Genomic DNA, 13,340 nt, shown 5'->3' with positions numbered 1-13,340 from the left:
TTAATTCTTTTTTAGATCTCCTTCGATCTAGAAATAAATACGATTTATTTTCTCTCCATCCAGTCTGTGGCTCCAGCGGCCTTATTTCTAGCAGCTAAAGTAGAGGAGCAACCAAAAAAATTGGAACACGTCATCAAGGTAGCACATGCTTGTCTCCATCCACAGGAATCACTTCCTGATACTAGGAGTGAGGTAAGGGATTAATTACACATATCTGTTTTTCTTTATTTTGATGATAATTTAATTTTGTAACTTTGATTTGCTGAAGTCAAAGGGGGCTGTTGAACTTTCAGTGTTTTCCTTTACAAAAAATCAGAAACTTTATGGCAAAAGTTAATTGTATACATTATAGTAAAATTGGAAAACACAGGAAAACAGAAAGAAAATATATTATTTAGATATAATTTGAACCACGGATATGTAGGTGAATCATTATTTCCAGCTGCTTTTCTATGAATAGCCACACACGTACATACTTTGTATGTCTTTTTCACTTATTATTATCCCAGATATTTTCTTTTTTTAATATATATTTTTTAAGTTTATTTATTTATTTTGAGAGAGTGAGAGATTGGGGCAGAGGGAGAGGGAGAAAGAATCCCAAGCAGGCTCTACACTGTCAGCATAAGGACTGGCATGAGGCTCAAACTTCCAAACCATGAGATCATGACCTGAACCGAAACAAGAGGTGGTCACTTAACTGACTGACCCACCCAGGTGCCCCCCAAATATTTTCCCATCTTATTCTCCATTTTCTTTAAGTGTTGAGATAATTTATTTCCTTATGTACATATATAATCATTCTCTGCTAACATAATTTCCAACTTTTTACCAGTATAATATTGTGAATAATATTCTTACAAATATATTTTTGTTGTGAATTCTTAAAAAAATGAGTCCTGTTACTTTTTTTTTTTAACTTTTAAAGAAATTACAAAAGATTTATATGCTTGTTATGAAAGAACCCAAACATTTGGGGCGCCCGTGTGGCTCAGTTGGTTAAGCGACCAGCTTCCGCTCAGGTCATGACCTTGCAGTTCTTAATTCGAGCCCTCGCATCAGGCTCTCTGCTGTCACTGCAGAGCCTGCTTCGGATCTTCCGGCTCCCTCGCTCTGTGTCCCTCCCCTGATGGTGCACTTTCTCAAAAATAAACTTTAAAAAAAAAAAAAAAAAAAAGAATCCAAACATTTAAGAATCATTTGAAGTAAAAGTTAAAGCTCATCTTCCTCCCTCTTAGCAAGATATTACTGATTATAATTCCAGTATATATTCTATCAGACCTTTGTCCTATGCATGTGCACATAGCTTTTTTTTACCCTCCATTTTTTAAAGAGGGGAAACTCTGTCCTGGCTTTAGTAGTCTGTTTGGGGTGCGGGGGGTGCCTGGGTGGCCAGATGGTTGAGTGTCCAACTCTTGGTTTTGGCTCAGGTTATGATCTCACAGTTTGTGAGTTCAAGCCCCATGTTGGGCTCTGCACTGGCAGCACGGAACCTACCTAGAAACTTCTCTCTTCTTCTTTCCCTGCCCCTCCCCTGCTTGTGTGCTCTCTCTAGAGTGTGCTCTCTCGCTTTCTCAAAATAAACTTAAAAAAAGTCTTGTTGGAGAGTGATGAGTTGTGAGAAATTTTGAGGTCTGACCATTTGTAAGTATTTAAACTATGGGTTTCTGTTACTAGATTACTTCTGTCTCTTAAAATGGATGCACGAGTCATCCTTTATCAAATAAATTTGCGTGTTTTGCTCATACTGGAGAAAGTAATTTTTGAGAGGGTTCTTTTCATTTTGATAATAGCCCCTAATTATGTGAATTGTTTTGCATAGCAGTGTCTTGACATCATTTTCTCTGGGTACAGCAGTAGCTCTTCTTGAAAGACTTATATTGCCCTGGACAGTTTTGTTTTTGTTTTTGTTTTTGTTTTTTTTTTTTTTTTTTTTTTTTGGCTTTAGACTAGTAAATGACACTGGTCCATAGAACTGACCAAATAAAACAAATTTTTATTTTAACAAAGTAAAACAAAAAATAATTCTCACTTTTTTCCCTTTAAAGTGTATTTATATAACTTCTCACCTGAGTTGTTTTTTTTTTTTTTTTTTTAATGTTTATTTATTTTTGAGAGACAGAGAGAGACTGCATATGAGCAGGGGAGCGGCGGAGGGGCAGAGAGGGAGAGGGAGGCACAGAATCCAAAGCCGGTTCCAGGCTCTGAGCTGTCAGCACAGAGCCCAATGTGGGGCTCAAACTCAGGAACCGTGAGATCATGACCTGAGCCAAAATCAGAAACTTAACTGACTGAACCATCCAGGTGCCCCTCACCTGAGTTTCTTTTTTTTTTTTTTTTTTTTTTTTAATTTTTTTTTTTTTTTTTTTTAACGTTTATTTATTTTTGGGACAGAGAGAGACAGAGCATGAACGGGGGAGGGGCAGAGAGAGAGGGAGACACAGAATCGGAAACAGGCTCCAGGCTCTGAGCCATCAGCCCAGAGCCCGACGCGGGGCTCGAACTCACGGACCGCGAGATCGTGACCTGGCTGAAGTCGGACGCTTAACCGACTGCGCCACCCAGGGGCCCCTCCCTCACCTGAGTTTCTATTTCTCATGAGATGATGAATCCTTTTTTCCTTTTCTTTTTTTTTTTTTTTTTTGTAAGTATAATTTATTGTCAAATTGGTTTCCATACAACACCCAGTGCTCTCATGAAATGATGAATCTTAGGAGAAGATATTTTCTTCACTATATGGAGAGGAGAACTGGCATAGTTTAAGTCCTTACTGGACTTCCTCAGGATCATAAAGTGGAAAGTTCACCACGGTATATAGATCTAACTCGTCCCTCAGTCTCATTTTCCTAGAGGTCTAGACCATTCCTTTCCAAAAGAAATATAATGGGAGTCATGTGTAATTAAAAATTTTTGACATTTCATTGAATTTGATTTAAAATCTTCATTAAAAAAATGGAATACTCATTTAAAAGAAGAAATTTTAATGATTTTATATAATTTAACACCAAATATATCAGCATAAAATCAATATTAAAACGTTATTAATGAGGTAATTTGCATCATTTTTTAAAATTAAGTCTTCAAAATTTGGTGTATATTCTATTACACATTTAAATTTAGCTACATTTTAAGTGCTCAGTAGCCATGTGTGGATAGTGGCTATAGTATTGGCTGGTACAAATATGAGAGAGTTTTTTTCTGTTAGTTTATTCCCTTTTCCTTTGAACTCTTCTTATAATTTTTAGAAATCTACCTCAAAGGTTTATCAGTAGTCAAATGTTTGATATTGCCTATAGTATTATAGGAAGGGTCTACAGGTGTATTTTGGTGATATTGAAAAAGATGTATTTTTAATTATCTATGTCTGCATCACAAATATTATTCTTGAAAGTGAGCCAAATCTCTGGTGCCTTTTCTGTAGCCAGTTATCAATAAAGTGTTATATCTCAGTATACCACTTGTTTTCTTCTTTTAAGAGGAGAATTTGTGCTGAATAGATACAAGGATTCTATTTTAGTTCCTACTCTACCTCCTAACTCCATTCCTGCCTTTTGTTGCTTTAGTTTCCCTGGAAGGGGTGTTAGAATTGTTTACACTTCATATATTGTGCCTTTTTGGGGAATAATTTATCTGTCTTCTCACCTGCAGGCTTACCTGCAACAAGTTCAAGATCTGGTGATATTAGAAAGCATAATTCTGCAGACTTTAGGTAAGTTATTATTTTTCTTTAAAATAATATTTTAGGGGCGCCTGGGTGGCACAGTCGGTTAAGCGTCCGACTTCAGCCAGGTCACGATCTCGCGGTCCATGAGTTCGAGCCCTGCGTCAGGCTCTGGGCTTATGGCTCAGAGCCTGGAGCCTGTTTCCAATTCTGTGTCTCCCTCTCTCTCTGCCCCTCCCCCGTTCATGCTCTGTCTCTCTCTGTCCCAAAAATAAATAAACGTTGAAAAAAAAAATTAAAAAAAAAAATAAATAAAATAATATTTTAAAATTTGCAAAGTAGGAAACAGGAAGAAAATTTCTACTGAAGGTTTTTGCAAATTATAGAGGTTGTAGAGTGTGGAGAGTGCACGTATAGCCAACCTATGGAGTAGCAGTTAGCAGGGTGTTTCAATTTTGGGTTCATGATTTGCTTTTTCAGGTTGGTCAATTTTTTAAAAAATTTTTTTTAAATGTTTAGTTTTGAGAGAGACACACACAGAGTGTGAGCGGGGGAGGGGCAGAGAGAGAGGGAGACACAGATTCTGAAGCAGGCTCCAGGCTCTGAGCTGTCAGCAGGGCTTGGAACTCATGAACTGTGAGGTCATGACCTGAGCTGAAGTCCAATGCTTAACCAAATGAGCCACCCAGGCGCCCCAGTTTTTAACTCTCTGATAAATAATGGCAGAAACTAAAGAACTTTTTCGTTTACAGATTTTTATGATGTTTGTCATTATATTTATCTTATTACTATTGTTGTTATTATATATATTTTTAATTTTATTTTTTATTTTTTAAAATTTACATCCAAATTAGCATATAGTGAAACAATGATTTCAGGAGTAGATTCTTTAATGGCCCTTACCCATTTAGCCCTTCCCCCCTCCTGCAAGCCCTCCAGTAACCCTCAGTTTGTTCTCCATGTTTATGAGTCTTTTCTGTTTTGTCCCCCTCCCTGTTTTTATATTAATTTTGTTTCCCTTCCCTTAGGTTCATCTGTTTTGTCTCTTAAAGTCCTCATATGAGTGAAGTCATATGATTTTTGTCTTTCTCTGACTAATTTCACTTAGCATAATACCCTCCAGTTCCATCCATGTAGTTGCAAATGGCAAGATTTCATTCTTTTTGATTGCCGAGTAATACTCCATTGTATATATATACCACGTTTTCTTTATCCATTCATCCATCAGTGGACATTTGGGCTTTTTCCACACTTTGGCTATTGTTGATAGTGCTGCTGTAAACATGGGGGTGCATGTGTCCCTTCGAAACAGCACACCTGTATCCCGTGGATAAATGCCTAGTAGTGCAATTGCTGGGTCATAGGGTAGTTCTATTTTTAGTTTTTTGAGGAACCTCCATACTATTTTCCAGAGTGGCTGCACCAGCTTGCATTCCCATGTTTGTCATTATATTCAGATAATAGCATTTTTTTTTAAAATTGGTGGTCAGTGTTTAGCAAAGTGGAGGTGGAGAAATTCAAGCTATCATGGTTGATCAGCAATGCTGATGATGCTATTATCTATTATTGTTTTTATCAGAGACACTGCCTTTAAAAGCTTACCAAATATGGAAAACAAAGATTTTTTTTTCTTAGTTCTTTTGGGCTATTTTTCTCTTCTCTGGGAAGGGAAGATTTCCTGAGTCGTGTTGGAAAGTTACTGGTATAGCTGTATTTTATTGCATGTCTGTACACACAGTTCTGCAAAGCTTATCTCTGAAGTTAGTTTATGTTAATTAGCTTTTTACTTTAAATTACCTTCAAAGTATCATATTTTAGGGGACAATGATATTTTTCTTGTGGAATAAGTTTTTATTAATGTTTTAATGTGGAAGCCACTAAGATTTAATTTGCCTGAGTCATCCATTTAGAATAATTTACATCATGTAAATTTCTCAGAATTTTTTAATTGTATCTAGAAAATTTTATTTACATATGCAAAAGAAAAGAAACTTACTAAAATTTTTTTTATAGACCAATTTCTCCTTAAGTATTTTTGGTAAAGACCATTTGGGGTTAAATAAATGATTACTACTTATTATAAGTTAGAATGTTGAAAAGGAACAAAACTGAGATAAAAGTAGTAGTTTTTTTTAATTTATTTTTATTTTATTAAAAATTTTTTTAAAGGAATAGTTTTTTTTGGTTTGTTTGTTTATTTTGAGAGAAAGAGAGCATGAGCAGGAGAGGGGCAGAGACAGAGGGAGACGGAGGATCCTAAGCAGGCCCCACACTGTCAGCGCAGAGCCCAACGTGGGGCTCCAACTGTGAGATCATGACCCGAACCAAGACGCTTAACTGACTGAGCCACCCAGGTGCCCCAAGAGGAATAGGTTTTAAGATGTTTTCTCAAGGTCAAGCTTTAGAAGTTACTACTTGAATGACTGTTTATTCTAACCTTATATTCTATTGTCCCTAGAAAAAGTGTTTTCTATTTAGAGATTATTGGTTCCTCAGGAGTCTTAAAAGTGCATTAGCTTTATTATTTAGCTCAAAATATAAGTGTCATTGAAGATCATATGTCTTAGAGAAGAGCATGCTGTGTATGTTGTGTGACCCTCTTAGCCTCTGAACAGCACTTATGGGAGAGGAAAATGAGAGAGGCCTTTAATGATGACTCAGAAGTATAAAATGACTCTAGTATCTTTAGCTTTTTAACTAGTTATTTTATTTTTTTAAAAGGATTTGAACTAACAATTGATCATCCACATACACATGTGGTAAAGTGCACTCAACTGGTTCGAGGTAAGGAATCCCAGCTTGAAACGGTTGTCTAAAGTTGTTTTACCATTTAATGGCTGTGATTTATTTATGGTGGACAGATATATAACAGCTAATTTAGCTAGAAGTTAAATTGAAAGGACTACCTGGTTTAAATCAAAATGAGTGTTTCTAACTTGGGATTTTATTTTATTAAAAAAATTTTTTTAATGTTTATATTTGGGAGAGAGAGAGCGTGAGCAAGCACAAGTGGGGGAGGGGCAGAGAGAGAGGGAGACAAAGAATCTGAGGCAGGCTTCAGGCTCTGAGCTGTCAGCACAGAGCCCAATGCAGGGCTCGAACTCATGAACCATGAGATCATGACCTGAGTTGAAGTCAGACACTTAACTGACTGAGCCACCCAGGCACCCCTCTAACTTGGGATTTTAAAGTTGAGTTGGTGGGACTCAAACCCACCAATGGTGGGATCATGACCTGAGCTGAAGTCAGACGCTTAACTGACTGAGTCACCCAGGTGCCCCGAGGATTTTTTTTTTTTAAGGTTTATTTTTGAGAGAGAACGAGAAAGAACATGCGTGTGGGAGAGGGGCAGAGAGACAGGGAGACAGAGAATCTGAAGCAGGCTCTGTGCTGTCAGTGCAGAGCCTGATTTGGGGCTTGAACTCACGAACCATAAGATCATGACTTGAACCCAAGTTGGATGCTTAACCCACTGAGTTACCTAGGTGCCCTGGGTTCTTAAAATTTTTAAGAACAGTTAAAGAGAATTAGCCTCTTGAGGATGTTTCTCAGAGCCTGGAGCAGATTTTATAAAGTCAAATCATGAGTATCTAATAGCAGTTTAAGGTTATCTTGGGAGTGGTGATCTTAATTTGATTTTAGGGTTGATTGTCCTAGGCCACTCAGAGGATCATGTAGAGTTTATTTGACTTATTTCCATGATTGACAAACCCTTGGCAGGACTTCCTTTTTTTTTTTCTAATTTAACCTAGTAGCTATAATTGCATGAAACCTTGTTCCTTTTACTTAGTTTAATAGTAGTAGCAATATCTAGACACTTGTGCATTGGAGTGCCTTTTCATTTTGTAGATGAAACTAACAATTGGCTTTATTTTATATTTTGCTAATGTGTGCTTCATCTGTAAATTCCCAAAGTTTTCCCAACTTCTTGTGCAGCGTTGGTGGTATAGTGGTGAGCATAGCTGCCTTCCAAATTCCCAAAGTTCTTTATATTTTGAAAGCATAAGAAGGTTTATTTTGACCAAGGATAAGGTTATAAACAGAGGTAGATACATGCTAATATTGAAAAGACTAAGCTTTATTTTACCCAGAGAAGTTTTTTGGGGAAAGAGGGATGTGTCATTGTTTTTTTTTTTTCCCCCTTGATTATGATATATCAGTAATTCATGTTATTTGATGATTTGGGGTATGAATCACAGGATACTCCATTAAAAACCTTTTTTTTTTTTTTTTTTTAAAGCACAAATCACTTTTACCAAATATATCAAGGTATTCTGGGTTCTGATCTTGCCTCCAAATTAGTTCATCTTCCAGTTCAGTATTTCTCAGTGAACTCTTGCATCAGAATTTCTGGGTTACTTATTAAAAATGCTTGTATCCTTCTCCAGACATACTGAGTCACACTGTAGGGAGGATGTCCAGGAATTGCATTTTAAACAAGTACCCCAAATATTTGGTGTGTAGAAAGCTTGAGTTCCTAGGTCTGGAAGCAGCATAGTTATTGTAATCACAAAAACTAATTTGTCGCTTTTGGTATAATGTTAAATAGCAGGTGATCAAGGACCCTGTCTGCCTTATTCGTTATGATATTTTCTACGTGGAAATATTAAATGTTCACTAAATAATTGTTGAGAATGAAAGGAACTAATAATTTTTCCCTCCCCTCCCCCCCCCCCCCCTTTTTTTTTAGCAAGCAAGGACTTAGCACAGACTTCTTACTTCATGGCAACCAACAGGTTTATATTTTAATATTTTTCCCTTATATTTTGGGATAGGACTTTATTTGGGTTGGAATTGTCACCTTTTGAGGGGTATGTGGAAAGATATCAGGTCTGGCACTTAGTAAACTAGAACCCAAAGACCCAGGATGGATCTTTGATAACAATGTGATAACAGACAATTCTCTGGTAAATGTTGATTTTTCTATACAGTTTTCATACTGTACCTTAAATTTCCATGCTATTTAACTTGCTAAGGTAATATAATTATGTAGTACTGATTGTTTGGTAGCCTACTCAATTCTGCCTGTCTTACCTTTCTTTAAAATATCCAAGAGCATAGTTCTGTAAGTTTAGGTAAACTTGGGGTTCATTGACAGTGACTGAGAATCTAATTTGGAGGATTCTGCAATAATTATGATAATGAAAAGACTTCCTTTTTCTTCCTCCATTCCAGATAAATGGGCATATATATGTGTAAAGAGTTATAATAATTTTCTTTTTTCTTGCTTTAAAATAATTAATATATAACTTGTATTACCAAATTATTTGCTCATTCTCATCTCTAATTGATTGTTCATGGAAACCAAAGATAACTTCTATTGACTGCTGGGACTAAGAAGTTCACTTTTATAGCCTGATAGGAGACATTTTTGAAGTAAACCATCAATCAGCCACATTCACAATTAAGAGAGTGATTATCTATTCGTTATTTGAAGTGGACCAGACCTGTGATTGGCAAGAGACAAGATAATTTTAAGGGGGTTTTAAGTATTTGGTTTAGGGGTTACACATAGCCAAAATCTTACAATTTTCCTTAAGTTCTAAGCTTTTTCTCAGAAGAAGCTTATTTTAATAGATTCTTATTTTAAATAACAGAGTTCCTTGTCTGTTTGGTTTTGGTCCTGGTCCTGGTCCTGGTCCTGGTCCTGGTCCTTCGTCAGTATGTGGATTGAGTGATGTGTAGCCAAAAAGTTTAGAAATGTTACCTGAGTGGGCAGGTGGGTTAATGGAAAGTCATGTTGAGTGCTGGATCAGAGCACTGGATATTTCTTGCCCTTTTTACTCCCCAGTGGTTTTGTTTTTTTTTTAACTTTTTTTTTTCTTTTTAAATAATGGAGAGTTTTAACTTTGGGTTCAGAATTGAGAGCTCATGACACTCTCTTGTTTCCTTCCCTCTGATGTCAGCCTGCATTTGACCACATTTAGCCTGCAGTACACACCTCCTGTGGTGGCCTGTGTCTGCATTCATCTGGCTTGCAAGTGGTCCAACTGGGAGATCCCAGTCTCCACTGATGGGAAGCACTGGTGGGAGTATGTTGACGCCACTGTGACCTTGGAACTTTTAGATGGTAAGTTTTAGAGTAAGGGACCTTTGAAAGCACTTGCTCTTGATCTGTCACATATCTGGCCCAAAGTGACTTGATTCAGAAGAAAATAGTTAGTTGAGGTTATTCTTGGTTTTTACTTGTGCTTTAAGTTTTTCTCAAATGTTCTATTTCATTTGTAGAACTGACACATGAATTTCTACAGATTCTGGAGAAAACTCCCAACAGGCTCAAACGAATTCGGAATTGGAGGGTAAGAATTTTTGCTGTCAGCTTGCGGTACAAAACTATTTTTTTTTCTTTTGACTGCACAGTGAATATAGCAGAATTGGATACGTACCCCATGTTTGGAATTTTCCTTTTCTTAGTTACGTACTGATAGCTTCATAGCTTGGATACTGGCCCAGAAGTCCATGGTGGTAGGTAATAGCAGAATTTTTTTGTGTTGTGCAACTCCTGTGATATAGTCAGTTAGCAACATTGGTTGAGTGTTTTTTGTGTGGAGACTTTTGGGAAAAGTATGGCTTCTCTGAGTCATAAAGTGTTGACTTCTGGTACAGGAAAGATGGAGTTGCAGGGTTAGAGCTGGTATCATGCTGTCTTTGACATTATTTGCTTTTTAAGTTTGTTTTTTTTAATGTTTATTTATTTTTGAGAGAGAGAGACAGAGCATGAGCAGGGAGGGGTAAAGAGAGAGGGAGACACAGAGTATGAAACAGGCTCCAGGCTCTGAGCTGTCAGCACAGAGCCCGATGGATGTGGGGCTCGAATTCACAAACTGTGAGATCATGACCTGAGCCAAAGTTGGACACTTAACCAACTGAGCCACCCAGGCACCCTGACATTATTTGCTTTTTAAATGGATTTTAAAACTTTGTTTTTATTTAGATTGCAGGCTAAAGTTGTATTTCAAATATTTTTCAAAGTTTTACTTATGCATAATGGAATCTTTTTTCCCCTAGTGTCAGATAGAAAGTTTGTTTTAAAATGTTCCCTGCATTCTCAGAAATCCAGATTGATAAACTTAATTCCATTCTTCTGAGCTCAGTGAATTGTAGAAAATGAGTTTGCCTAGGATTCAAAGGAGGCTTATGAGTACATAGGTCACCATGGTAATCACATCACACCTCACCAATATTTCTGGAATTTGCTTTTGGACTAACTGCTGTCCTATGCAGTCATAAGGCATAGACAGACGTTCACAAATGGATTTTAGATATGCACAGATTCATTTTTTTAATTGCCTGTAGCATTGGTATAGATTAATGTAACTTTTTTGGCAGGTGATAGAATACCTAACAAGATTGACCCCTTTAGCAGATTTTCGCATATATAGTACTATATTGTTAAACTACAGACATTATGTTGTATACTGGGTCTCTAGGACTTACCTTGTATAACTGGCACTTTGTACCCTTTGACTAACATGTCCTTGTTTTCCTCCCCCCCGCCAGGCCACTATCTGTTTTGTCTATATGAGTTTAACTATTTTAGATTTCTCATATAAGTGAGATCATGCAGTGTTTTTATCTTTCTGTGTCTAGCATATTTCACAGCAAAAGGCCTTCCAGGTTCGTTCATATTATGGCAGATGGCTGGATTTCCATCTTTTTTTCTTTTTAATTTTGGTAAAATACATATAACATTAAAGTTACCATCTTAACTATTTTTTTTAAATTATTTTAATGTTTCATTTATTTTTGAGGGAGAAAGAGAGAGAGAGAGAGAGAGACAGAGACAGCACGAGCAGGGGAGGGACAGAGAGAGGGAGACCCAGAATCTGAAGACAGGCTCCAGACTCTGAGCTAGCTGTCAGCACAGAGGCCAATGTGGGGCTTGAACTCACGAACCGTGAAATCATGACTTGAGCCAAAGTCAGACGCTTAACTGACTGAGCCCCCAAGGGACCCCATCTTAACTATTTTTAAGTGTATAGCTCGGTAGTATTAAATATATTCATATCGTTGTGCACCCATCATTACCGCTCACCTCCATAATTCTTTTCATTCATCTTGTAAAACTGGAACTTTATACCCATTAAATAACTACCTATTCCCCCTCCCACAACTCCAGCCATTGACAACTACAATTATGCTCTCTGTCTTTATGATTTGACTACTGTAAGTACCTCATAGAAGTGGAATCATACAGTATTTATCTTTTTTTTTAATGTTTATTTCTGAGAGAGAGAGAGAGAGAGAGAGAGAGAGAGAGAGAGAGAGAGAGAATGAGTGGGGGAGGGGCAGAATGAGAGAGGGAGACACAGAATCTGAAGCAGGCTCCAGGTTCCAAGCTGTCAGCACAGGCCCTGATGCGGGGCTCGAACTCACAAACCGTGAGACCATGACCTGAGCTGAAGTCAGTCGCTCGACTGACTGAGCCACCCAGGCACCCACAGTATTTATCTTTTTGTGGCTTATTTCATTTAGCATAATGTTCTCCAGGCTCATCCATGTTGTAGCTTACTGAGTTTTGTTTCTTTTAAAGGCTGAGTTATATTCCATTGTGTGTATGTACCACATTTTCCTTAACTATTCATCTGTTGATGGACACTTGGGTGGCTTCCATATTTTAGCTATTGTAAATAATGCTGCTGTGAACATGTACAAGTATTTCTTCAAGACCTTGCTTTTGATTCTTTTGGTTATGTACCCAGAAGTGGAATTGCTGTTTTTAATTTTAATTTTTTGAAGTGATTCTTAAATTTTTTTTAATTAGAAAAAAAAAATTTTTTTTTGAAGTTCAGATTGTTCTTTTTGTTGTTATCTGTGCCATTGATGTTATATCCAGGAAGTTGCCAAATCCACTGTTGTGAAGCTTTTGTTCTGTTTTCTCTTCTAAGAGTTTTAAGTTCTGTATCCATTTTTGAGTTAATTTTGTATGTAGTATTAGGCAGGGGTACAGTTTCATTTTTTTGCATGTGGATATCTAGTATTCCTAGCACTGTTTATTGAAATGACTATCCTGTAGCACCTGGATGGCTCAGTTGGTTAAGAGTCTGACTTTGGCTCAGGTCATGATCTCGTGATTCGTGGGTTTGAGCCCTGCATTGGGCTCTGCTGACAGGTCAGAGCCTGGAGACTGCTTTGGATTCTGTCCCTCTCTGTCCCTCCCCTGCTCATGCTGTCTCTCTCTCAAAATAAACATTAAAAAAAAAAAAAAAAAAAAAGACTATCCTTTTGCCGTTAAATGGTCTTGGCACCTTTGGCAGAAATCATTTGGCCATATATTGCATGGATTTATTTCTGGGTTTTCTATTCTGTTCATTTGTCTGTATGTCTCTTTATGCCAGTACCACACTGTATTACTGTACAGTGATTACTGTAGCTTTGTAGTAAGTTTTGAAATCAGGAAGTATGAATTCTCCAGTTTTGTTACTCATTTTCAAATTGTTTTAGCTATTTGGGGTCTTTAGAGATCCCATATGAATTTTAGGGTAGCCTCTTCTATTTTGCCAAAAAACATCATTAGGATTTTGGTGGGGATTGCATTGAATTTGTAAATTACTTAGGGTAATAATATTCACATTTTGACAATATTAAATCTTTGAATCTAGAACATGGGATGAGTTTTCATTTATGTCTTAATTTCTTTCAACAGCGTTTTGCAGTTTTAATTGTACAAGTTTTTCAC

The 13,340-nt window shown here is 37.0% G+C and overlaps 1 protein-coding gene across 2 annotated transcripts in view; it reads left to right on the top strand.

The window, feature by feature from the left end:
• Positions 1-13,340, top strand: part of CCNT1 (cyclin T1) — a 34,903-nt gene that overhangs the window by 10,004 nt on the left and 11,559 nt on the right. Inside the window, exons 3-8 of one of the 2 annotated variants that reach the window (XM_045464689.1) lie at positions 64-192; positions 3,649-3,709; positions 6,383-6,445; positions 8,352-8,397; positions 9,568-9,731; positions 9,890-9,960. In XM_045464689.1, coding sequence (XP_045320645.1) covers positions 64-192; positions 3,649-3,709; positions 6,383-6,445; positions 8,352-8,397; positions 9,568-9,731; positions 9,890-9,960 — 534 coding nt within the window. The remainder of the gene's footprint in view (positions 1-63; positions 193-3,648; positions 3,710-6,382; positions 6,446-8,351; positions 8,398-9,567; positions 9,732-9,889; positions 9,961-13,340) is intronic. The other variant, XR_006709065.1, reaches the window with a different exon arrangement.

The sequence above is a fragment of the Leopardus geoffroyi genome, chromosome B4 (assembly GCF_018350155.1).
Source record: "Leopardus geoffroyi isolate Oge1 chromosome B4, O.geoffroyi_Oge1_pat1.0, whole genome shotgun sequence".
NCBI classification, from domain to species: Eukaryota; Metazoa; Chordata; class Mammalia; order Carnivora; family Felidae; genus Leopardus; species Leopardus geoffroyi.
The sequence above is the reverse complement of the archived record's forward strand: the minus strand, read 5'-3'. Positions and strand labels throughout refer to the sequence as shown.